This window comes from Macaca fascicularis, chromosome 19, assembly GCF_037993035.2.
Source record: "Macaca fascicularis isolate 582-1 chromosome 19, T2T-MFA8v1.1".
NCBI classification, from domain to species: Eukaryota; Metazoa; Chordata; class Mammalia; order Primates; family Cercopithecidae; genus Macaca; species Macaca fascicularis.
This window is the reverse complement of record NC_088393.1, coordinates 56,188,482-56,215,212: the sequence shown is the minus strand read 5'-3', so window position 1 is coordinate 56,215,212 and position 26,731 is coordinate 56,188,482. Positions and strand designations below refer to the sequence as shown.

At 42.1% G+C, this 26,731-nt stretch overlaps 2 protein-coding genes across 47 annotated transcripts in view; one reads left to right on the top strand and one right to left on the bottom strand.

The window, feature by feature from the left end:
• The window catches only part of LOC101925999 (caspase recruitment domain-containing protein 8), a 90,528-nt gene that overhangs the window by 40,484 nt on the left and 23,313 nt on the right, over positions 1 to 26,731 (bottom strand). For 15 of the 32 annotated variants that reach the window (XR_012427797.1, XR_010583087.2, XR_012427799.1 and 12 more), the window contains exon 1: positions 2,802 to 2,916. The exons of 6 other annotated variants lie outside the window; for them this stretch is intronic. The gene's annotated coding sequence lies outside the window, so the exon portion shown is untranslated. Of the gene's footprint in view, positions 1 to 2,801; positions 2,917 to 9,598; positions 9,739 to 26,731 lie in introns of those variants that run through there. 11 more of the 32 variants (XR_012427804.1, XR_012427806.1, XR_012427808.1 and 8 more) reach the window with 2 other exon arrangements.
• Positions 2,685 to 26,731, top strand: part of LOC102138104 (caspase recruitment domain-containing protein 8) — a 44,293-nt gene continuing 20,246 nt past the window's right edge. For 5 of the 15 annotated variants that reach the window (XM_065534709.2, XM_065534707.1, XM_065534710.1 and 2 more), the window contains exons 1-5: positions 9,491 to 9,601; positions 19,012 to 19,113; positions 25,318 to 25,373; positions 25,972 to 26,122; positions 26,448 to 26,677. In XM_065534709.2, coding sequence (XP_065390781.1) covers positions 19,055 to 19,113; positions 25,318 to 25,373; positions 25,972 to 26,122; positions 26,448 to 26,677 — 496 coding nt within the window. In that variant the 5' untranslated portion in view covers positions 9,491 to 9,601; positions 19,012 to 19,054. Of the gene's footprint in view, positions 2,805 to 9,490; positions 9,602 to 19,011; positions 19,114 to 25,101; positions 25,374 to 25,957; positions 26,123 to 26,447; positions 26,678 to 26,731 lie in introns of those variants that run through there. The other 10 variants (XM_074024053.1, XM_065534704.1, XM_074024054.1 and 7 more) reach the window with 7 other exon arrangements.

The window sequence follows — 26,731 nt, the reverse complement described above, 5'->3', positions numbered from 1 at the left end:
GGAAGTGCAGAGTGAGAAAACATAAAGAAGTCAGGAAGGGCCAGAAGAGGAACTTCCTGTGAGTAAAGTCTCATACTCAGTGATTTATCTGTAGAGTCTGAATACAAGAGCTGTGAGGTCTGGGCAGTTGGAATGGAGGCTGAGCAGCGGATAGATGTGGTAGAGGCAGGGGTGGATGGGAGATCCTTGAAGATAGAGAAATGGCCTAGTGTGACAGAGTACAGAAATACTACAAAAACTCACTTGTAGAAAGCACGTTCTGCATATAATCAGACATGGAACTGTCCCATGCATTCCATAATAATTAAGAAAAAGATATTACCGGAGCATCGCTTAAAGGTACTACAAGAAAATAGGTGAGAAGACCAGGACGTTTTGTTTTGTTTGTTGGTTTGTTTGTTTAAGAACAATCAAAGGAAAATGATGGACCAAAATTAACAATCATTCTTGGGGGGAAAAAAACTCCACCCACAATTCCTCAGTAAAAAGGATTACACACATTCTCGGCATAATACGTCTCTCTCAGGCCAAAGGCTATCCTTATGCTTCATGTGGACGCTATGAAATCATTCCAGCTGAGGTCAGGAAAATACCAAGTATGACCTTCCCTATTTAAGTTAAAATATTGGAAGCTTATTCCAAAATATTGGAATAAACTTGAAATACGGTGATTGAATGGAAGGACATTAAACTATAACTCACTAGACATGTTATTTTACTCTATAGACAAACACAACAAATCACCTGAAATAAGCTACAAAAGTAAGATAAACCAGTAAGTTAGAGAAAGAATCTTTTTTTTTTCTTTTGAGATGGAGTCTCCCTCTGTTGCTCAGGCCAGAGTGCAGTGGTGCAATCTTGGCTCACTGCAACCTCTGCTTCCTGGGTTCTAGTGATTCTGCTCCTCAGCCTCCCAAGTAGCTGGAATTGCAAATATGTGCCACCAAGTCTGGCTGATTTTTCTTGTATTTTTAGTAGAGATGGGGTTTCACCATGTTGGACATGCTGGTCTCGAACTCCTGACCTCAGGTGATTTGCCTGCTTCGGGTTCCCAAGTGCTGGGATTACAGGCATGAGTTACCGTGCCCGGCCAGAAAAATCTTAATGTACAAAAATGAAAAGCCTTTTAATATAACAGACTATCCCAATTCCATAAAAGAAGAAAATACACCCATTAAAATAGAAACTATGGTGCCTAGAATTAAACTGTACAAAAAACATGACCCATATAATTTTTTTATGTTGAAATAATTTTAAACATGAAAAAATAGCAAAGATTCGTATAAATCCTCAACCACCTTATCCTAATGTTAGCTATATATAATTGTATTTATATATAATAGTTGTTATATATAAAATAATTGTATATGTACATTTATATCATATATAATCATACATATACATTTATTGTATTATATATTATATACAGCTGTATATGTAATTGTAATATAATAATTATACACATAATAGTATATGTAATACAATTATCTAACAAGGAAATTGATGTTGGCATATCCTACCATTACCTAATGTGCGGACCTTATTAGAATTTTGTCTACATTTGTCTGAATGTCCGCTTTCTTCTCCAAGATCTAATTGAGGATCTCACATTGCACTTAGTTGTTATCTGTCCTTAGATTCCTCCAGTCTGCGACAATTTCTTATTTTTTCTTGTCTTTTGTGATTGTGACACTTTCGCTGAGCATGGTCAATTATTTTACAGAATGTTTATCAATTTGGATTTCTTTGATGTTTTCTCATGATTAGGTTGAGGTCATGCATGTTTGTCTTCTGTGTTCAGTCAACATGCCCCAGCCTTTTTGGAATATTTCTTCACGTTCTGGCGTCACAATTTATTCCAATGTTATCTTGTATATTCCCTGCCCCAGCCCTAGAAGTAACCACTTCTCCACAGATCCTTGGCTCCCTTGTATTCAAAATAGTATTTAGAAACCAAGGTGGGGAACAGTGGCTCACGCCTGTAATCCCAGCACTTTGGGAGGCCGAGGTGGGCTGATCTCAAGGTCAAGAGACGGAGACCATCCTGGCCAACACGGGGAAACCCCGTTTCTACTAAAAATACAAAAAATTAACTGAGCGTGATGGCATGCGCCTGTAATCCCAGCTACTCGGGAGGCTGAGGCAAGAGAATCGCTTGAACCCGGGAGGCAGAGGTTGCAGTGAGCCGAGATTGTGCCATTGCACTCCAGCCTGGGTGACAGAGGGAGACACAATCTCAAAAAAAAAAAAAAGAAAAAAAAAGTAATATTGATTAAAAATCAAATTGCATGAGAATGCATAGCAGGATACCAAGCAAATACAACTTTTAAATATACAGAAAATAATATTTAAAATACAAACCAAACATATAAATCATGCAGGGGCATTAAACACGTTTCTGGATAGTGGTAACAGCCGAGAGTGGCTGGATGAATTCCAGAGAAATTTCATATATTGCTTCAATTTTATTTAAAATATATTATTACCTATGTCTTAGATATTTTGTTTTTAAATAATGGGCAAGGATATTATAAACTCTGCAGAAGTAAGTGTAATCGTGTTTTTTCCTGCCCACATTAAAGATGGCCCAGATGCTCGCACTGACCCTGTTGACCACCCACAGCCATCATGGCGACCGGAAGTCCTAAGAGCTTACTTCCCTCAGTGCTCAGAGAGCCCTCCTTCTCTTTGAGCATTATTTTAAGAGAAGTTGAGAACTAGAGAAACCGACCTAAGGGGATTCTCCCATTTGGCCCGTCTTCCCCTGAAGTCACCACCTGCTGCTTTTCTGGAGCGCTTACCAGGTGAGTTTCAGGAGCCCCAGGGTACAGGAAGGAGAAACGGAGGCTTGTTGCTGGGACACCGCCAGGCTGCTCCGTGTTCTGCTCCTCTTGGTTAGCAAGGAGGGAGTACGACAAAGCGCGTGTCAGAAGGGGAAACAGGGTCCTCCCCTTGCTAAAAACAAATCCCTCTAGGGGCTTGGCATCCTGTTAGTCATAGCTTAAATTTATGACTTCAATGACTTGGCTTGGGCAGTCTTTAATCTCTCTCATACTTAGTTTGTTTTACTTTCTGTAATAATAGGTTTTACACCAATGTTTATGTGGCTAATACTAATAATTTTACACTGTAACTGTATAACTTTAATTATTAGACGTTTTAACCTAACTAACAAACATACGAAAGCTTCCTAAGGGAAACAATTTCTTTTTTTTTGAGACTGAGGCTCCCTCTCTCGCTAGGGAGTGCAGTGGCATGATCTCGGCTCACTGCAACCTCTGCCTCCCAGGTTCAAGCAATTCTTGTGCCTCAGCCTCCCGAGTAGCTGGGACTACAGGCGTGCACCACAACGCCCAGCTAATTTTTTATTTTTTATTTATTTTATTTATTTATTTTTTTGAGACAGAGTCTCACTCTGTCGCCCAGGTTGGAGTGCAGTGGCAGGATCTCAGCTCACTGCAAGCTCCACCTCCCGGGTTTACGCCATTCTCCTGCCTCAGCCTCCTGAGTAGCTAGGATTACAGGCGTCCACCACCACGCCCAGCTAATTTTTATGTTTTTAGTAGAGACGGGGTTTCACCTTGTTAGCCAGGATGGTCCCGATCTCCTGACCTTGTGATCCGCCCGCCTCGGCCTCCCAAAGTGCTGGGATTACAGGCGGGAGCCCCTGCGCCCAGCCGGAAACAATGTTTATTCGGGAATAGAGCATTGCCATTGGGAATAGATATGCCATATTAAACTATGTGTATATTCAGGGAGATAAAGGAAGACAGAAATAGGGAGGATTGCATGTTGTTTTGACAGAATTTTCCTTGGCTACAAAGATCAGTAACAAGGGTGACATTAGTCCGAGGCTGGACCAGCAGAAATATTTTTTAAGGTTGCGAAGACCTTTATGCAAGGTTGTGGCTTTTGTGGAGTCTTTTTCATTTTCAGGCATACAAGGATAACAGTCCTCTCTTCATGGCTTTCCTGGCTCTATTTGTCAGGGTTACCTTAACATAAGTGACTCCATTTTGTTCTGACAACTTTCAGATTTCCCCTTGTGATCAAGAAGTTTCTCTGAAAGCATTCTCCTGCCTCAGCCTCCCGAGTAGCTGGGACTACAGGTGCTCACCACCACACCCAGCTAATTGTTTTTGTATTTTTAGTAGAGGCGGGGTTTCACTATGTTGGCCAGGCTGGTCTCGAACCCCTGACTTGTGATCTTCCCACCTTGGCCTCCCAAAATGCTGGGATTACAGGCATGAGCCACCGCACCTGGCCTGCATTTTTTTCAAAGAATTACTGTGGCATTTTTTCCAGTGTCATTGTGTTCTGTGGTTCTTATCTAGTCTTCACATTTATTTACATAATGAACTTTAGTGATGGATTTCCACAGAATTTTTGTCACTACGTGGTTGCCTAGAAGTATATATACTAAGATGGAACATATTGAAATATGAGCTAACTTTTCTCATTCAATTATTGATTACTTAGTTTGTTTATTATTTGGGGGATGGGATCTTGCAATGCTGCCCAGACTGGACTCAAACTCCTGGGCTCAAACTCCTGCCTCAGCCTCCCAAGTAGGTGGGATTACAGGCATGTACTACATCATCTGGCTCAATTATTTATTATTTATAACTCATTATACATATATTCAGATAACTTAATCTGTGAGCTAAACTCTTCCACTTTGTTGGCAGTCATTTCTGTGTTTGCTGTGTGGCTACGGATGCTATGTGTTTCCTCTATGTTTGAGATAGGATGATGGGGATTCTTCAATGGCTGTGTGAGTTGTTATTCTAGGGCACTTAAGAATATGAATTGGTCAATTTTTTATATCTCTACTGATATTCTGTTGTTCTGTTAATTGCTAAAAGACTATTGATCAGATTTCCCACAAGAGGGGAGGATTATTCTATATCTGTTTATCATTCTACCCATGTATACTATACACATATTGAAAGTGTTAATATGTATACACAAAATTAAAATTGTTCTTCTTATTGAAGTGATCTACTTTATATTTACTAATGCTGTTTAGGTAAAATGTATTTTGTCTAACGTTATTGGAGGTGCATCTGCTCCCCATTGATTACATTTTTACACAGATGGTCATCTTGCATTCTTTTATTGGAATCTTAATATAACTTCTTCTTTGGGTTTACTTCCTGTAAGATGGAGGGAAATGCTCTTGAAGCCTAATTTGTCTGACATTCATATTGTTGCTCCAGATTCTTTTTAATAACCATGAATATGATATATCATTGCCATTGTCATGTGAGGGGTGGGGAAGTGGCCCCAGCTGGAAATATTTGTGCAGATGAGTATTTAAAATGATAAATGTTGGCCAGGCGTGGTCGCTCACAGCTGTAATTACAGCACTTTGGGAGGCCGAGGCAGGCGGATCACGTGAGTCCAGGAGTTCGAGACCAGCCTGGCCAACATGTTGAAACCCCGTCTCTACAAAAATACAAAAATTAGCCAGGCACGGTGATGCACACCTGTAATCCCAGTCACTGCAGCTCCCTGCACCTGCACTCCCCGCACACCACATTCTCTTAACCAGCCCTATTCTTTTTAGCTCCTATCATGTGTACATATACCTTTTCCTGTACCACAAACATTCTGTATAATCTCTTGTGCTGTTATGTTTTATCGTTCAGATCACGGATATACGTCCAACCCATTAAATAGTACAAAGAATAAGGAACATGTACAAAATATATTTGTGGAATGAACAAAAGAAGTGCCATAGAGCAGTACAGTTTAACAGAAATATAATCTAAGCCCCAAATGTATATTAAATTTTCTAGCAGCTGCATTTAAAAAAGCAAAAACAAGAAGATAAAATTAGTTTTAATAATACATGTGTAGTTGTATATGTCTACACATATATGTTTATGTATATATATACTTATAAGGCCAGTGCAGTGGCTCACACCTGTAATCCTAGCACTTTGGGAGGCCAAGGCAGGCAGATCACTTGAGGTCAGGATTTTGAGACCAGCCTGGCCAACATGGTGAAACCCCATCTATATTAAAAAATACAAAAAATTAGCTGGGCGTGGTGGTGCACACCTATAATCCTAGGTACTCGGAAGGCTGAAGTGGGAGGATTGCTTGAACCCAGGAGGTGGGGGTTGCAGTGAGCTGAGGTCACACCACTGTACACTCCAGCCTGGGTGACAGAGCAAGACTCTGTCTCAAAAAAAAAAAAAAAAAAAAAGTCCGGGCGCGGTGGCTCAAGCCTGTAATCCCAGCACTTTGGGAGGCCGAGACGGGCGGATCACGAGGTAAGGAGATCGAGACCATCCTGGCTAACATGGTGAAACCCCGTCTCTACTAAAAAATACAAAAAACTAGCCAGGCGAGGTGGCGGGCGACTGTAGTCCCAGCTACTCGGGAGGCTGAGGCAGGAGAATGGTGTGAACCCGGGGGGCAGAGCTTGCAGTGAGCTGAGATACAGCCACTGCACCCCAGCCTGGGCAACAGAGCGAGACTCCATCTCAAAAAAAAAAATATATATATATACACACACACACACACACTCTTATATATATATTTACATATATATTTATATATATACTTATATGTGTATATATGTATTTTATTTAAATATGCATATATATGTAAATATAATAAAACATACACATATGTTTTACCCAAAATGTCATAATTTAAACTTGTCAGCAATGTGAAAATTATTAAGATAATATTTATATACTGTTATTTATATTGACTTCAAAACCTGAATGCTTTTTAAATTTATGATACACTTCAATTCAAACTAGCCCCAATTCAATTGTTCAATCACTGCATGACTTTTTCTCCACCTAAGTCATCATGGAGACTTCCCAGCTGCAGAAGAAAGTATGGGGTTTGAGGTCAGCCATTGAAAGCTCCCTGAGAGGCCGGGCGCGGTGGCTCAAGCCTGTAATCCCAGCACTTTGGGAGGCCGAGACGGGCGGATCACGAGGTCAGGAGATCGAGACCATCCTGGCTAACACGGTGAAACCCCGTCTCTACTAAAGAAATACAAAAAAACTAGCCGGGCGAGGTGGCGGGCGCCTGTAGTCCCAACTACTCGGGAGGCTGAGGCAGGAGAATGGCATGAACCCGGGAGACGGAGCTTGCAGTGAGCTGAGATCCGGCCACTGCACTCCAGCCTGGGCGGCAGAGCAAGACTCCATCTCAAAAAAAAAAAAAAAAAAAAAAAAAAAAGAAAGCTCCCTGAGAACTGATCATTCTTGTCTTAGAGATGAAGAGGTAAATTAGAAAATAATTTTATTATTTTTCATGAGCACAAAAGGGCAGATGGTTGGGTAGTATGATGAAATAATTCCAGTGATCATCTCCAGCCTTGGGTTTTTCTCAGATTTATAAAAGAAATAAAGGGTGATGAAGTTGTTTGAGTAATAAAAGCACACAAAGCAACTGAGCAGCAGAAGGATGGTGTGGGTGGCTCTGTGTTCAGGAGATGGCTGGGAAGAGAGGCTGGGGCTGTGCAGACGCTGGGCTGGTATCTGCAGAGCAGACTCGCCATGTCGATGCTGGTCCAGACCATGAGGAACACGAACAGGACATTGTGAATCACCATGACATTGATAAATGATCCTTGCGGGAGTTTTATCTGTTTAGATCATGGATGTACGTCAAACCCATTAAATAGTACCAAGAATAAGGAACATGTGCAAAATATATTTGTGGAATGAATAAAAGAAGTCCCATAGAGCAGTTCAGTTTAACAGAAATATAATCCAAGCTCCAAATGCATATTAAATTCTTGTATGTATGACCTAGTTTGACAATAATCTTGTGAATATCCAGGACCAACAGTGGTGAAACTGGTATTGGCTTCTGTGGTTTCAATGATGTGAACATGGATTAGCATGTTGGTGAGCCAGAGGGAAATGAAAGAGGGAACAAGTCTCAAGGCTGATATTCGGATCACACAATAGTTTACCAAACTCGTTACCAATATTGTAACGAGACATTCACACCACAAACCAGGAGAAAACGTTGGTGTTTTCACACAGTATAACTTTCTGCAAGACATTGAAACAAGACTGTATATCATAACGAGACTTTCATTTCACTTAATTCAACCTTTTCTACTTGGCAGAATAATGGTATAATTCAAATTTTATGATCAATTCCTTCTGCTTATAACTTAACAGAACCCAACCTACAAAATTCTTTAGTATCCATTGGTTAAATAAGAAATTGTCTGTGCTGTTGCTAATATGACATGCTATACCTGGACAAACTCCTCTGAGAAAAGTTGAGGCCCCTATACACAACATAAGAACGCAGGCCACATGGTTACCCCAGGACTCACCTAATTCCCTACTGTCTTGAATAACTGTTTGAGTTCTTCAATTAGTTGTCTTTAAACCTAGGTGTATGGCTCAAAACCATATGCAAACTGAAAATCTCATATTACTCTTAATTTGTATTTCCTCTTACTTTGTATTTCTCCTTTTTAAACTTTGTATCTGTTACTTGTTAAATTTTTTCAGAGGCGCAGCTCCTACCAAGATAATACTGAACCAGCACTTTAAAACGATAGCAAAAGATTGTAGAACAGACAAAATTGAACTTATTAATGGACTCTAGGGAGTCTTAGCCTGAGAGTTGCACCCTTCAAATCTCATTTGTTGCTCAAATGCTTTTGACATCGATTCCTAGTCACCAATCACTCCCCAGAAGATGAGACGAGACCAGCAAACTGGGACAGGTCCATCCTGGCATCAAGGGACATCAAATCTTAATTACAGAATGATTGATCAATGATGCTTTCAGAGAAAGTTCTTGATCACAAGGGGAAATCTGAAAGTTGTCAGAACAAAATGGAGTCACTCATGTTAAGATGACCCTGACAAATAGAGCCAGGAAGGCCATGAAGAGAGGGGTCTTATCCTTGTATGCCTGAAAATGAAAAAGACTTTACAAAACCCACAACCTTGCATAAAGGTCTTCGCAACCTTAAACAAAAAATATTTCTGCAAGGAACGCTGCCCAGCAATTGCCTGTCCAACCTTGGACTAATGTCACCTTTGTGACTGATCTTGGTAGCCAAGGAAAATTCTGTCAAAACAATATGCAATCCTCCCCATTTCTGTCTTCCTTTATCTCCCTGAATATACTCATAGTTTAATATGGCATGTCTATTCCCAATTGCAATGCTCCATTCCCAAATAAACACTGTTACCTTTAGGAAGCTTTCATATGTTTGTTATTTAGGTTAACACTTCTAAAAATTAAAGTATTGTAGTTACAATGTAAAATTATTAGTATTAACAAGATAGACATTGGTATAAAATTATTACAGAAATTAAGACCAATTGAGTATGAGAGAGATTATTAAGACTGTCCCAGCCAAGTCACTGAAGTCATAAATTTAAGCTACGACAAAATTTGTTTGTTTTGTTTTTAACAAGGGGAGGGCGCTATTTCCCTTTCTGACAGCCTCACATGAACTTCCGGAACCCTTTGGAGTACTGCTTTCTTCCTAAGTGACCAAGAGGAACAGAACACCGAGCAGCCTGGCAGTGTCCAAGTCACAAGCCGCTGCTCCTCCTTCCTGTACCCTGGGGCTCGTGAAACTCACCTGGTAAGCGCTCCTGGAAAAAGCGCTCCTGAAAAGCAGCAGGTGGTGACTTTAGGGGAGGACAGGCCAAATGGGAGAATTCCCTTAGGATCCGGTTTCTCCATTTCTCAAGTTCTTTTGAAATAATGCTCGTAGAGAAGGAGGGTTTTCTGAGAATTGAGGGAAATAAACTCCCAGGACTTCCGGTCGCCATGATGGTTGTGGGCAATCAACAGGGTCGCTGCAAGCATCGGGGGCATCTTTAATGTGGGCAGGAAAAAAACACGATTCCTTACTTCTGCAGCGTTTATAATATCCTTGCCCATTATTTAAAATAAAATATATATGACATAGGTAATAATATATTTTAAATAAAATTGAAGCACTGTATGAAATTTCTCTGTAATTCATCCAGCCACTCTCGGATGTTACCACTGCCCAGAAACCTCTTAACCCCCACCCCCGCGTGATGTATTTGGTTTGTATTTTCAATATTATTTTCTGTAATATTTAAAAGTTATATTTGCTTGGTGTCATGCTGTACAGTCTCATGCAATTTGATTTTTAATCAATATTACTTTTTTTTTTTTTGTGATGGAGTCTCTGCTCTGTCACCCAGGCTGGAGTGCAATGGCACGATCTGGGCTCATTGCAACCTCCGCCTCCCGGGTTCAAGCGATTCTCCTGCCTCAGCCTCCCGAGTAGCTGGGATTACAGGTGCCATCTACTGCACCGGACTAATTTTTGTATTTTTAGTAGGATGGGGTGTCACCGTTTTGGCCAGTCTGGCATGGAACTCCTGATCTCAGGTGATCCGTCCACCTCGGCCTCCCAAAGTGCTGGAATTACAGGTGTGAGCCACCGTGCCCGGCCCAATATTACACTTTAAATGTTTATCCACGTTTACATGTAGTTTTAATAATTTATGTTAACTGCACTACAGTATTAATGCAGTGATGATATTATAATCAATGTATCCATTCTTTGATGATGGACATTCAGTTTGTTACCCTGTTTTCTGATAGCAAACCATAATACAATGGACTTTTTATATGCATTTTCTTGTCCACACATAATTTCAAGGGTAGGTGTGTCTTGAAGTTGTCTGGATGTAGCCATTTTATTCTCCAAAGCGGCTGTGTTTTTGCTTATCTCCACTACCGGTTTACGAGTTTCCATAACTACACATTCATATTCATACTTGATTTTTTCAGATTTTCTTATTTGCATCAGTATTGTGGGTGAGAATGATATCTGATAGTGGTTGTCATGCACATTCCCCTGATTACTAGTGAATTTTAACATCTTTTCAGGACATTTGTGTTTTATCCTTTTGATTCCTTATTTATATCATTCGTTCATTTCTTTGTTGTTTCTTTAATATGTTAAGCAATAATTAATTTTATTCCAAAATTTTTAAAATTTTAGGATTTTTTTTTAACTGACAGGGCTTCACCATGTGGCACAGACTGGTCTCGGACATCTGGGCCCAGATCCTCCTACCTCCGCTTCCAGAGTGGCTGGGGCTACAGGCAATGCATGCAGGCAGGGCTACGCCTTCATGCGTGGCTGGGATTTTTATTAGATGTTCTTAAACATTTCCAGTGTCATATAAAATACATTATTTACTATACAAGAACTTTAGTATTTGAACTTTAAGGAATGTAATTTTGCATTGTTTTCTTGTGAAGATGAATACAGATTTTCGTGGGAGTAAAAACAATTTAAAGTGAAGAGTATTTGGTTTTCTTGAAATAATTTGATTTCTAAAATAAAAGTAAACAATCTAAACTTTTTAAATGCAATATGAAAATGTTTTCAATTGAAATTGTGATAGTAACATTTGATGAGTGGTAACTGAATTTTAATTGAAATTTCAATTGAATGTGTATCACAAGTGATAAAAATCATGTGTATTTTAATTTTAATTTTAAAATTTAAAATTTAGTGTAATTTTAATTTGGTTTGTATGACATCCAAACAAATGAAAGTATTATATATATGTACATATGTATAATAACATAGTGTCATGAAAGTATTATATATATAAATGAAATTTTCCATGTGAAAAATTTAGGTGGAGGTTTTTAAACTGTTTATTTACTTTATAAAGAGTAATAAATTCACATAGTCGGCTGCCCAAGCACAGTTGAATATGTCCTGTAGTATTACTTTATGTGTATATATATATATCCAGAGTTTATGCATATACAAATTTTTGCTTTTTTGTTGAAGAGTAGGTTTACACACTGTTATTTACTATGCCTTTTTTTCATTAACAATAGGTCTTAGTGATAATCAGTATCAGTTTTTAGAGATCTTTGACATTCTTTTAAAATTGCATATTGTTTCATCATTGGATGTATCATGATGTCTTTATTCATTCCCTTACTAAAAAACATTTGAGTCACTTCAAGTTTTATTTTATTTTATTTGAGTTTTTATTTTTGAGACGGACTCTTGCTGTGTCACCCAGGCTGGAGTGCAGTGGCGCCATCTCGGGTCACTGCAACCTCCGCCTCCCGCGTTCAAGCAGTTCTCCTGCCTCAGCCTCCTAAGTAGCTGAAATTACAAGCCCGCGCCACCATGCCTGGGTAATTTTTGTATTTTTAGTAGAGACGGGGTTTCACCATGTTGGCCAGGCTGGTCTCGAACTCCTGACTTCAAGTGATCTGCCTGACTTGGCCTCCCAAGGTGCTGAGATTACAGGAGTGAGCCACAGCACCTGGCTGTGAAGGGGGGCTGCCCCTCTACACCTGTGGGTATTTCTCTTCAGGTGGGACAAGAGACTGAGAAAAGAAATAAGACACAGAGACAAAGTATAGAGAAAGAACAGTGGGCCCAGGGGACGGACACACTCTGCATGCGAGGACCTGCACCGATGCTGGTCTCTGAGTTCCCTCAGTATTTATTGATCATTATTTGTACTATCTTAGCGAGGGGAGTGTAGCAGGGCAACAGGTGGGGAGAAGGTCAGCAGGGAAACATGTGAGCAAAGGAATCTGTATCATGAATAAGTTCAAGGAAAGGTGCTGTGCCCGGATGTGCACGTAGGCTAGATTTACGTTTCACTTTACCCAAACATCTCAGTGTAGCAACAGAGCAGTGTCGCCGCCAGCGTATCTCACCTCCAGCCACAGGGCGGTTTTCTCCTATCTCAGAATAGAACGAATGGGAATGGTCGGCTTTACATCGAGACATTCCATTCCCAGGGACGAGCAAGAGACCGAAGCCTTCCTCTCATCTCAGCTGCAAAGAGGCCTCCCTCTTTCACTCCTCCTCCTCCGCACAGACCCTTTAGGGGTGTCGGGCTGGGGGATGGGAAGGTCTTTCCTTTCCAACGAGGCCATATCTCAGGCTGTCTCAGTGCGGGGAGACCTTGGACAACACCCAGGCTTTCTTGGGCAGAGGTCCCTACGGCTTTCCGCAGTGCACTGCGTCCCTCGTTAATCGAGAACGGAGAATGGCGATGACTTTACCAAGCATACTGCCTGCAAACATATTGTTAACAAGCCACATCCTGCACAGCCCTAAATCCATTAAACTTTGATTCATCACAGCACATGTTTCTGTGAGCGCAGGGTTGGGGCTAAAGTACAGGTTAACAGCATCTCAAAGCAGAAACAATTTTTCTTAGTACAGATCAAAATGGAGTTTCTTACGTCTTCCTTTTCTACACAGACACAGTAACAGTCTGATCTCTCTTTCTTTTCTCGACACACACGTTTCTAGAGCAATGGTTTTTTGTTTTTTTTTTTTAAATTATTGATTTCCTGTTTCATGTATCAGAATAGCTCTTTTACTCTGCTATGCTCTATTTGTCTGTTTGTCAGTCTATCCATCTAGAAGTAAATACAGGCATATGTAGGCAGAGTTCAGTATCCATGCATGGATTCCCTAGGTCTTTCCACTGAGAGACTAGGACAATGATACCTTAGTAGCCATAAACACACATAGTTCCCAGAAACAAGGTTCCTAAAGACTGTTTAGTTCCCGTAAATACCCTTAGTTCCTAGAAACCAAGATTTCGAAATACTGTTTTTGAATACAAGGGAGCCAAGGAGAAGTGTTGACTTCCAGGGCTGGGGCAGGAATATACAAGATAAAATTGGAACAAACTGTGACACCAGAACATAAAGAAAAGAGGCTGGGGCATGTTGAGTGAACACAGAAGACAAATGTGCATGACCTCAACCTAATCATGAGAAAATGTCAGAGAAATCCAAATGGATAAACATTCTGTAAAATAATTGACCATGCTCAGCAAAAGTGTTACAATCACAAAAGACAAGGAAAAAATAAGAAACTCACAGACTGGAGGAATCTAAGGACAGATAACAACTAAGTGCAATGTGAGATCCTCGATTAGATCTTGGAGAACAGAGGATGTTAAGAGAAATGTTGACAAAATTCAAATAAGGTCTGCACATTAGGTAATGGTACGATATGCTAACACCAATTTCCTGGTTGGATAATTGTATTATATATACTATTACATATACAATTATATTACAATTACATATATAATTTTACATTATATGTAATACAATAAATGTATATGTGCAATTACTTATCTATAATACAATAAATGTATATGTGCAATTACTTATCTATAATACAATAAATATATTTACGATACAATATATAATAAAATAAATGTATATATACAATTATATATATAACAATTATATATAATACAATTATATATATAGCTAATACCAGGATAAGCTGGTTGAGGATTTACGACAATCTTTGCTATGTTTGCATGTTTAAAATTATTTTAACATAAAAAAATTATATGGGTTGTGTAGTTGTTTTGTAAAGTTTAACTCTAGGCACCATAGTTTCTATTTTAATGGGTGCATTTTCTTCTTTCATGGAATTGGGATAGTCTGTTATATTAAGAAGCTATTCATTTTTGTATATTAAGATTCTTCTGACCATGTGCAGTTGCTCACGCCTGTAATCCCAACAGTGGCTGGATCTCAGCTCACTGCAAGCTCCGCCTCCTGGGTTTACGCCATTCTCCTGCCTCAGCCTCCCGAGTAGCGGGGACTACAGGCGCCCGCCACCTCGCCCAGCTAGTTTTTTTGTATTTTTTAGTAGAGACGGGGTTTCAGTGTGTTAGCCAGGATGGTCTCGAACTCCTGACCTCGTGATCCGCCTGTCTTGGCCTCCCAAAGTGCTGGGATTACAGGCTTGAGCCACTGCGCCTGGCCCATACTATTCCTGCTTTTTAAAATGAACTATTTGTATCCAAGGAATGCCACATAATTTTAATAAATCAACTTGTGTTTAACACTCAGGATCATACAGCCCTTCACTGTCTCACCATCCTCTCTCTGCAATATTGTTTCAAGCATCATTTTTTTTTTTTTTTTTTTTTTTTGAGACGGAGTCTCGCTCTGTCGCCCAGGCTGGAGTGCAGTGGCCAGATCTCAGCTCACTGCAAGCTCCGCCTCCCGGGTTCCCGCCATTCTCCTGCCTCAGCCTCCCGAGTAGCTGGGACCACAGGCGCCGCCACCTCGCCCGGCTAATTTTTTGTGTTTTTAGTAGAGACGGGGTTTCGCCGTGTTAGCCAGGATGGTCTCGATCTCCTGACCTTGTGATCCGCCCGTCTCGGCCTCCCAAAGTGCTGGGATTACAGGCTTGAGCCACCGCGCCTGGCCTGTTTCAAGCATCTTTAAACACACAAGTAGGTTTACAATTTCCAGTTGCAGGGAACTAGTGGGGGCACCTCTTAATCACCCACAAGTTGATCTTATCCATAGATCAAGTCTTAATACCATCTTGGAACAAAGCCCTACAATTGTGTTTGTGCAATTACAGTGTGTCCAGCATAGTGTGACCTCAGAGTCTGTGCTGTTTATTTAAGATGCTGAAGAAAAATATGTGACCGGATCAGTTTCCATACTGAGTTGAGCTCTTCACAACTACTATTAGAGATTTAGAAATCAAAACATGAATTCTAGGCACATACATCAGGCTCTTGCTGCTGGAGTCACAATGCACCTAATTATGTCAGTAGAGAAAGCTAGAGAGGGTATATTTGTATATTATATCACCACATATAACAAACCATAATTCTATCTCTGCTACTGAGCAATGCAAAACCAACTCCAATTAGCACCATATTAAGACGAACATTAAAGCTGCTCAATGAAAATCACAATTTTTTTTTTTTTTTTTTTTTTTTGAGACAGAGTCTCGCTCAGTCGCCCAGGCTGGAGTGCAGTGGCCCGATCTCAGCTCACTGCAAACTCCGCCTCCCGGGTTCACGCCATTCTCCTGCCTCGGCCTCCCAAGTAGTGGGACTACAGGCGCCCGCCACTGCACCCTGCTAATTTTTTGCATTTTTAGTAGAGACGGGGTTTCACCATGTTAACCAGGATGGTCTCCATCTCCTAACCTCGTGATCTGCCCGCCTCGGCCTCCCAAAGTGCTGGGATTACAGGCGTAAGCCACTGCGTCCGGCTGAAATTCACAATTTCTTATGTGGTAGTTTTTATTCTTTGTTTGCATCTCACTATTGTTCTATAGTCATGTCATTTTGAAGTTCTTCACAACTTCTTTAAAAAGAAAGTGAAACAATTGAATTAGTTATTCAAAGTTCATTTTGGTTGAAATTGGTTGAAATATTTTGGTTTGTTTTTATTCTGAGGGAACTGGCCATTTAATATTGGAGAGTTTTAAGTTCTTAGAAGGTGGTTGTGTTTACCTACTAGAATTTTCTTGGTAGCTGTAATCACCTAATGAAAATTCAGAGAAATAATTTGTTTTTGTTTTTGGAGACAGAGTCTCAGTCTGTCACCCAGGCTGGAGTGCAGTGGTGTGATCTTGGCTCACTACAACCTCCTCCTCCTGGGTTCAAGCAATTCTCCTGTCTCAGCCTCCCGAGTTGCTGGGATTATAGGCATGCACCACCACACCCGGCTAATTTTTGTGTTTTTAGGAGAGATGGGGTTTCACCACGTTGGCCAGGCTGTTCTGGAACTCCTGGCCTCACGTAATCCACCTACCTCAGCCTCCCAAAGTGCTGGGATTACAGGCATGAGCCACCGCACCATATCACGCTATTTTAATATAGTCAATACAATCAAATAGTCAAAAAGTTAAGATGGATTATTTATGGGTGTTTGGATTTGGGGTGATTTGTAATTCACCAATTTTCTTTTCCGTTATCCAAAGTGTCTACAATGCTATTAATATGTATTTTTACTATTATATAAAACTTAATCTGCAAAAATCACAATAAGATATCACTTTACACGTACCAGAATGGCCATTTTTAAAAGGTCAATAATAACAATTATAGGTGAGGATATGGAGAAGCTGGCACCCTCCTACACTGCTGCTGGGAATGGAAATTGGTGCTTAAGAAACATTGGCTCAGTGCCAATTAAGGTTAAACATAGCGTTACCATATGACCCAGCAGCTCCACTCCTAATTATGTACCCAAGGGAAGGAAATAATCCGGCCGGGCGCGGTGGCTCAAGCCTGTAATCCCAGCACTTTGGGAGGCCGAGACGGGCGGATCACGAGGTCAGGAGATCGAGACCATCCTGGCTAACACGGTGAAACCTCGTCTCTACTAAAAAGAAGTACAAAAAACTAGCCGGGCGAGGTGGCGGCGCTTGTAGTCCCAGCTACTCGGGAGGCTGAGGCGGGAGAATGGCGTAAACCCGGGAGGCGGAGCTTGCAGTGAGCTGAGATCCGGCCACTGCACTCCAGCCCGGGCGACAGAGCGAGACTCCGTCTCAAAAAAAAAAAAAAAAAAAAAAGAGAAGGAAATAATCTGTCCACATGGAAATTTGGACCTGAATATTCACGGCAGTATTTTTCATAAGAGCCCCAAAGTGGAACTCACCCAAATGTCTATTGTCTGCTGAATGGATAGAGAATATGTGGTGTCTCCATACAGTGGAATATTATTCAGCAAAGGAGGTTCTGTTATGTGGTATAACACAGATGGACCTTGAAAACATTATGGGAAGTGAAAGAATCCATCACAAAGGACAATATATTGTTTGATGCCCGTCTTAGTCGCTTTCGGCTTTTTTTTTTTTTTTTTTTTGAGACGGAGTCTGGCTCTGTCGCCCAGGCTGGAGTGCAGTGGCGCCATCTCGGCTCACTGCAAGCTCCGCCTCCCGGGTTCACACCATTCTCCTGCCTCAGCCTCCTGAGTAGCTGGGACTACAGGCGCCCGCCACCGCGCCCGGCTAATTTTTTGTATTTTTAGTAGAGACGGGGTTTCACTGTGGTCTCGATCTCCTGACCTTGTGATCCGCCCGCCTCGGCCTCCCAAAGACAAAAGTATCACAGACCACGTGGCTTAAACAACAGGATTTATTTCTCACAGTTCTAGAGCCTGGGAAGTCCAAGATCAAGGCACTGGTACATTCAGTGACTGGAGAGGACCTGCTTCCTCGTTCATAGACAGCTGACTTCTTGCTCTGCTCTCCCATGGTAGAAAGAGGGAGGGAGGTCTCTGGGGTCTCTTTTCTAAGGGCATTGAGACCATTCATGAGGATTCCACCCTCATGACCTCATCACCTCCCGAAGGCCCCATCTCCTCGTATCGTCACATTTGGAGTTAGGATTTCAACACAGGAACTTGAGGGTGGACACATACATTCAGTCCATAACAACTCCTATTAAATCAAATGTCCAGAATGAGTAAACCTGTGGAGACAGAAGGTGGATTCGTGGGTGCCTGTGGCTGGGTGTGCGTGCATGTGGGGAATGGGGAGTGCCGCTTAGTGAGTTTCTTTTTGAGGTGATGACGCTGTCCTAAAACTGATTGTGGTGGTTTTAGTTACATAGTTACAACTTTGTAACTATGCTATATACAACACTGAATTGTATAGTTTATTGTGTGGTTTGTGAATTGTGTGGTTGGTGAACTATATATCCATAAAGCCATTATTTTAAAAATCTAATCTTTAAAAAATGTCATAGCAGAACCGGTGAAGGTAATGGGTCAGACAACGGTTCCTAAACCCAAGCATTTTAAAGAAATCTAGGTGACGATTTAGGCAAGAGAAACCATTAGAGTTGTACGAGAGAGAATGGAAGGCAAGGAAAATAATCACACTTTTGCCTCTGTCAGGTTGGAATCTCTAGAAGTTACTATTCTACATGGCTTAACTTGCAGATGCAGGGCTACATCAAAAATAAAAGAATTTGAAAAATCCATACTCCCACTTCATTAGGCAAAAAAAAAACAACAACAAAAAAAAGAAGTTTCTATTTTATAGCTCTCCTGTTTCGGCCTCTGCTCTAAGCACCTACCGCTACTAGGAGCAATTCCACTGATGCATCTCTTTTGAATGAGCAATAAGTGCTTTTGTCAACCTTTTAGAGACACGGAAGCTAAGATTTATCTGACGGTTCTTCCCATGTACCTAAATACAACCTCTTTTTATTTTTTCAGGGTGAAAAAGATTCAGTAAAGAGATAAATACAACATTTGACAGATGGACAAAAAGGAGTGTCATGAAGAGAGTAGCAGCAGTGATGAAGAGCTGTGGAGACGGTGAGTGACTTTGCGCTCTGTGCGGGTTCCTGATGGCTGATTCTTCTGCATCTCGTTATAGTTCATGAGATACAGAGCACCATGGATGTTTTCTGGAAGAAAGGTTCTGCTCACATTGTATTCACTCATTCATCTCTGTATGAATGAAGGGGAAAACCCCAGGGGCACCCAGATGTACTTTTTTTGTTTTGGTTTTTGAAACGGAGTCTCCCTCTGTCACCCTGGAGTGCAGTGGCATAGTCTCAACTCATGGCAACCTCTGCATCTCCAGTTCAAGCGATTCCCGTGCTTCATCCTCCCCAGTAGCTGGGACTACTAATTTTTGTATTTTTACCACGCCCATCTAATTTTTGTATTTTTAGTAGAGACAGGGTTTTACTATGTTGGCCGGGATGGTCTTGATCTCTTGACCTCTTGATCTGCCCGCCTCGGCCTCCCAAAGTGCTGGGATTACAGGCGTGAGCCACCACGCCTGGCCCAGGTGTACTTTTTAGACCTTCTCTCTCCTTCCCTGATTTTCACCATGCTACTTCATACCTGAGCAAAAGCAAGTCTAGGGCTGTTCTTCCAGCTCTTTCCTTGATGCATGGACTTATGGCCTTGACCATGCTCTTGACAATCCCACAGCATGGCACCAGATCAGAGCAGAACCATGCAGCCTGACTTACTAAGCCCTCCCGCTGTGCGTTTCAGTGGCTCCTTATCAGGACGCGGCTTATCTCTCATTTGTAGAAAATGAATGCACTGTTTTACATGGTCTTGGAACTCAAAACAAATTAATCTGACCAAATATTTCCGTGTATGCAATTCAGACACTGCTGTAGAATGAATGTTTGTGTTTCTCCAATATTCGTATGTTGAAATCAACTTCCAATGTGATGTTATTAGGAGATGGGGTCTTTGAGAGGTGTCAGGTGATAAAGGTAGAGCCCTCATGAATGGAATTAGTTCCCTCATGAATGGAATTAGTTCCCTCATGAAGGAGACCCTGGCGAGCTCCTTTCTTTCCCCATGCTTGGACAGAACAAGAAGTCTGCCCTCTATGAATCAGGAGCAGACACCGAGTCTACCAGCACTTTGATCCTGGACGTTCCAGCATCCAGAGCTGTGACAAATACATTTATATTGTTCACAAACTTCTCAGTCCATACTTTTTAAAAAGAGCAGCCTTGGCCGGGCATGGTGGCTCACGCCTGTAATCCCAGCACTTTGGGAGGCAGAGACGGGCAGATCCCCTGAGGTCAGGAGTTCGAGACCAACCTGGCCAACATGGTGAAACCCTGTCTCTACTAAAAATACAAAAATTAACCAGGCCGGTGGCAGGCACTTGTAATCCCAGCTACTCAGGAGGCTGAGGCACGAGAATCGCTTGAACCTGGTGGTAGTGCACCAAGATTGTGCTATTGCACTCCAGCCTAGGCGACAAGAGCGAAATTCCATCAAAAAAAAAAAAGGTCTGAAATGATTGAGACAGATGCTCTGGCATGCATAAAAGACCATGGACTAGGATGAATTGTTTGCTTTGGGAACCCAGTGCTTCCTACCTCTTGTGCTAAGTAATTTTAGCCTTCTATGATTAATCACCACAAGGATTTGTGATGAGAGTACTGTATCCTTATTTTACAAGTTAGAAAGCTGATACTCGGAGAGGTTAAGCAACAATTTTGACAGGTCTGTCACTGCTGAGTGATGTCTGTGAAAGGCACTGAATGCAGATTTCTCTGGTGTCCATCATCCTTGACACGCTCGCCCTAAATAAAGAGATCCTACCTTCAAATAAGCTCAGTCCATCCAGGGTTGTGCAAACAACTTCATCAGGTTAACATTCCCTCCTGTTTAGGACCAACGAAGGATAGAAGAGTAGGGCCCTTCTTAGGCTCCTATAGTTTACAAAAACACTGTATCCTTTCAGAAGCCAGTAGTGAGCATCGCCAAGTGTGACAGACTGTGATGAACATCAGGGATTGAGAATCAAAGGAGGCATGCCTCCTGAGATAAGATCAATGTCTACTGTGTGGAAACAGAGTAGATGCAGTTAATTCAGTAAAAATGTGGAGGAATGGCATTTTATTATAGGATGGGCATCAAAGAAGGTGTCTGTTAAGGATGGGCATCCTCTTAAGACATTTCTAAGGATGGGCATCTCTAGGGATGGCATCTGTAAAGCATCTCTAAGGATGCCAGGTCTAAGTATGGACATCTCTAAGGGTGGCATCTCTAAGGATGGCATCTCTAAGGATGGCATCTCTATGAATGGGCATCTCTAAGGATGGATGTCTCTAAGGATGGCATCTCTAAGGACTGGGCTACTTTCACTACATCACAGTGAGGAAATTGTCCAACCATCGAGTTCCTCTGACATACTCACATGCCAACTCCATTTGTGTTTTCCCTGGAACCATGGATCCAGTATCAGTGTAGATGCATCAAACACACAAGGCTAAGGCTACACAAAAAACTGCAAGAAATGAAAACTGTAATTTTTTTCTCAGGCTGAAGCCAGAGTGGGAAATTATTTGTAAGGGACATATATTTGTTGGGGAAAAATTAAAGATTTGACATCTTGCTCCTCTGGTTCATGTACATTCATAAGAAGCAAAGACGTGTAGGTTATTTGCATAAAAATTAGTATATATGTTATTTTTCTTCTTTGTTCTCATACGTTTTTATTTCAACAGTTTCTATCTCATAAGAAGTAGGAAAAAAAAGGGCTGGGCCCAGTGGCTCACACCTGCAATCCCAGCACTTTGGGAGGTGGAGGCAGGTGGATCACCTGAGGTCAGGAGTTTGAGACCAGCCTGAACAACATGGTGAAATCCCATCTCTACTGAAAATACAAAAATTAGCCGTGCATAGTGGCCTACACCTGTAATCCCAGCTTCTCAGGAGGCTGAGGCAGGAGAATCCCTTGAACCCGGGAGGTGGAGGTTGCAGTGAGCTGAGGTCGTGCAACTACACTCCAGCCTGGGAGACAGAGTGAGATGCCGTCTCAAAATAATAATAACAATAATAATAATAATAAAGTTGGGGAAAAAAGAGCAGAGTTTCCATGTAGCCTTCACCTAGCTTCCCCTAACGATAATACTTTTTTTTTTTTTTTTTTTTTTTTTTTTTTTTTTTGAGACAAAGTCTCACTCTGTTGCCCAGGCTGGAGTGCAGTGGCATGATCTCCGCTCACTGCAACCTCCACCTGCCGGGTTCAAGGGATTCTTGTGCCTCAGTCTCCCAAGTAACTGGGATTACAGGTGCCTGCCACCACACCCAGCTAATTTTCATAGTTTTAGTAGACATGGGGTTTCACCGTGTTGGCCAGGCTGGTCTCAAACTCCTGATCTTGGGTGATCCACCTGCCTCAGCCTCCAAAAGTTTTTGGATTACAGGCGTGAGCCACTGCGCCTGGCTGATAATACTTCCTATAACAATAGTGATATGGTTTGGATGTTTGTCCCTTCCAAATCTCATGCTGAAATGTGATTCCCAGTGTCGGAGGGGGGGCCTGGAGGGAGGTGATCGGATCATGGGGGCATATCCCTCATGAATGGTTTAGCACCATCCCCTTGGTGATAAGTGGCTTGTTACTCTGAGTTCATGCAAGATCTGGTTGTTTAAAAGTGCGTGGTCGCAGTGGCTCAAGCCTGTAATCCGAGCACTTTGGGAGGCCGAGACGGGCGGATCTCGAGGTCAGGAGATCGAGACCATCCTGGCTAACACGGTGAAACCCCGTCTCTACTAAAAAATACAAAAAACTAGCCAGGCACAGTGGTGGGCGCCTGTAGTCCCAGCTACTCCGGAGGCTGAGGCAGGAGAATGGTGTAAACCTGGGAGGCGGAGCTTGCAGTGAGCTGAGATCCAGCCACTGCACTCCAGCCTGGGTGACAGAGCAAGACTCCATCTCAAAAAGAAAAAAAAAAAGTGTGTGGCACCTCCCGCCTCACTCTCTTGCTCCTGCTGACATCATATTACAGGCCTGTTCCCACGTCACCTTCCACCATGAGTTAAACCTCCCCAAGGCCTCCCAGAAACCAGGCAGAAGCTGGTCCCATGCTTGTACATCCTTCAGCACCATGAGCCAATTAAACCTCTTTACTTTGTAAATTACCTGGTCTCAGATATTCCTTTATAGCAATGCAAGAACGACCCAATACAGGCCAGGTGTGGTGGCTCACGCCTGTAATCCCAGCACTTTGGGAGGCTGAGGCGGGCAGATTACCTGAGGTCAGGAGTTTGAGACCAGCCTGACCAACATGGAGAAACTCTGACTCTACTAAAAGTACAAAATTAGCCGGGCATGGTGGTGCATACGTGTTAATTCCAGCTACTTGGGAGGCTGAGGCAAGAGAATCACTTGAACCCGGGAGGCAGAGCTTGCAGTGAGCCGAGATCATGGCACTGCACTCCAGCCTGGGCAACGGAGCGAGATTTAAATTTTAAATCTTTTATTATTGTTATTATTATTTTATTAATATTTTAAAAATTGAGATGGAGATTTAAAATTTAAATCTATAAATTTAAAAAATAATCATAATAAAAATAGAATAAAACCAATGCCAAATACCCCAAAGCAGGACCCTCTGGTCAACTGGACTGCAGCAGACGTTCTAAAGTCAATGCTGTCCAATAGAGTTCTCACCCAGGACGGCAATGTTCCCTGTCTGTGCTGTCCAGTGTGGAAGCCACTGGCCACATGTGGCTTTTTTTTTTTTTTTAAAGATACATACTTTAATTAGAATTGCTGAAAAAATATTCAGGATTTTTGCTTTCGTTGTTGATGTCTTTAACAGGCTTTATGTTCCAGCTGAAAGCTGGTTTTGCATTGCAATCAAATGTTCTTTTTTTTTTTTTAGACAAAAGTTGCCTTTAGTAATAATTCCTCAATTATTTTCTTTCTTTTTTTGCTTCCTTTTTTTTTTTTTTATCAATGACTTTTTTCTACAGTTTGGTTTTGAACTTACTTCAGAATTTCTCAACAATTGCTTTCACGGATATTCAGCTGATGGAGGTGTTCACTGTTGTAACCTTTTGTGGAGAGGGATTTGGGAATATCTATCAAACAGTAATGCTCAGGCTGAGTGCAGTTGTAATCCCAGTGCTTTGGGAGGCCATGGTGGAAGGATTTCTTGGGGCTGGGAGTTGAAGACCAGCCTGAGACCTCATCTCTGTTCCCTGGGGTCCTCTCCAAAGCAGATTTTGTTGCCAGACATCCCACGCCTATGTCCATTCCCCAGAAAAATTCTTTTAGTTTCACATGTCTGGGGAGGCCTCACCATCATGGCAGAAATCAAAGGAGGAGCAAACGCATGTCTTACATGGTGGCGGGCAAGAGCCACGTGTGGCTTTTGAGCACTTGAAATATGGCTACTTCAAATGAGGAACTGATTTTCACATTTAACAATTTAAAACTAAGATGTAAATAGGCCTGTGTGGCTAGTGGCTGTCATATTGGCCAGTGAATATCTTGACCTAAAGGACACTCCATCACTTCTAACCTGATGAACCATTGACTGACCCTGTAGAACATGGAGCCCATGTTGGCTAATATTGGAATCACCTGTGAGACTTTGACAGCACTGATGCTGCGGTCCCACCTCCAGACTTCTGATTCAATTGGTGTGGGCTGTGACCTGGGTATTGGGTTGTTTTTAAAGCTTCCCAGGTGTGGTCAAGGTTGGAAGTACCTTGGAATATAAATGCATGCATTTCATGCATTGGTTCATTACTGCTTCAGTCTTTGATTCCAACATCATATGATACCAATTGGAGCGATTTAAGCCAGAGAAGCTGGCTGTGTGCATGTTGAACATGGGCACAGTCCAAAGAGAAGAGATGTCAGGACACATTTGGCTCAAGGCAGCACGTTAGCTCTATTATTTATAAATCTGTATAAAAATATCTTTATTCAAAATGTCTTCTATTTTTTGGTAGTCTAGGCCCATCCTATGTAAGAGAACTTTCTGTGATGATGGGAGTGTTCTGTTTTCTGCTACATAGTGTTACAGCCGTGAGTGACATGTAGGTGTTGAGTACTTGAAATGTGCATAGTGCAACTGAGAAACTCAAGTTTACCTAAGTGTAATTCATACAAATTTAAATACCACATCCGGGTAGCGGCTACTCTACTGGACGGTGCAGCTCCAGTTTTTAATAACGTCGTCTTCATCTTCATCAACTCATTCTTGATATTTTTTCATCTTTTTGTGAAATGAGGATCCCAACCTCCAGCGTATCAGAAGACCAGGAATCTTCAGAAGAACAAGTTTCAGGTAATGGGCTAATAGGGAGAGGAGTGAAGGGCATGTGGATTGATGGAAATGTTCTGTGGTTTTATGTGGAGAAGACAATTTAGAGTCTTTTGCGCAGTGAAGAGATCAGGAGTGATTTTCCTTACCTCGGCCACAGTGCACTGTGCAGTTTAAATGGGGACATGTAAGCCTCTCACCGCTGGGGCACGGAAATGCTCAGGGGAACCAGGGGATGGTCCTGGTGGCTGGGGACAGCAGCAGGGACTAGGAAGGATGCACGCTGTTTCACCCTGCAGAAAAGCTCGATCCTTTTCTGACCTGGACTTGCCTCACCAGCAGATGTCATCTGCTACTTGGGGCCAGTAGAAACATAGGTGCATTGGTTCCAGTCCTCAGCAAACGGTGCCTCCCACCAAAGCTGTCCAGCCTGGCTTCCCAGAAAGCCCTGTGGAATTTGGGGTATACTTTTAGTCATGAGCAAAACTCCATATTCTGGTCACTCTGTTCTCTTTCAATATCTGTATCCCAACAGCACCTGTGCAATTCAGCCTCCAGGAGTCCTTCAGGCCATGCCTCTTCCAACCCTTTACCTCTTATGTGTCTAGTATCTTTTTTTCAGGAGCTGTTTACTCAGAAATGCATCAGATGATTTCCTCTATTTATGCTGAACTCCATTTTATGTTCAAACAAGATTATAAATACGATCAGTTTCTGGGGCCTGAAGGAAATGTGGATGTTGAGTTGATCAATAAGAGTGCAAACAAATACAGGTAAGAATGGAAGATGCTGATTTGAAAACAGCTCTGATATAAACGAAGTGTATTGGCTCTGTCCCTTATGATAGCTAAAATTTCATCAATAATATGTTTATTTCATGCACTGTGAAATTGGTATTTTAATTTCGATATATATATAGAGTGCAGAGAAATTGGAGCCCAGAGAGGTTAATGAACTCCCCAGCGTTTTCTAATGTAGTGAAAGTCGCAGATGGGTCCTGAACTTGCCTCACTTCAAATCCCACCTCCCTCTGCACATGGCTGCTTAAATCCAGTTCCTGGGGTTCTCCCGTCATGACATCACTCTGGCTCCTTTCAGCCTTCGGTTCCCCACTGCTGGCTGGTATCTGTGGTCGGCCACCGGCCTCGGCTTCGTGGTAAGGGATGCGGTCACGGTGACGATTGCGTTTGGTTCCTGGAGTCAGCACCTGGCCCTGGACCTGCAGCACCATGAACAGTGGCTGGCGGCCGGCCCCTTGTTTGCCGTCACTGCAGAGCCAGAGGAGGCTGTGGCCGAAATCCACCTCCCCCACTTCATCTCCCTCCAAGGTAATGCGGGGTGAGCGGAGGCTGTGGGGGCTGCCGGGGCGCGTGCTGTCTCAC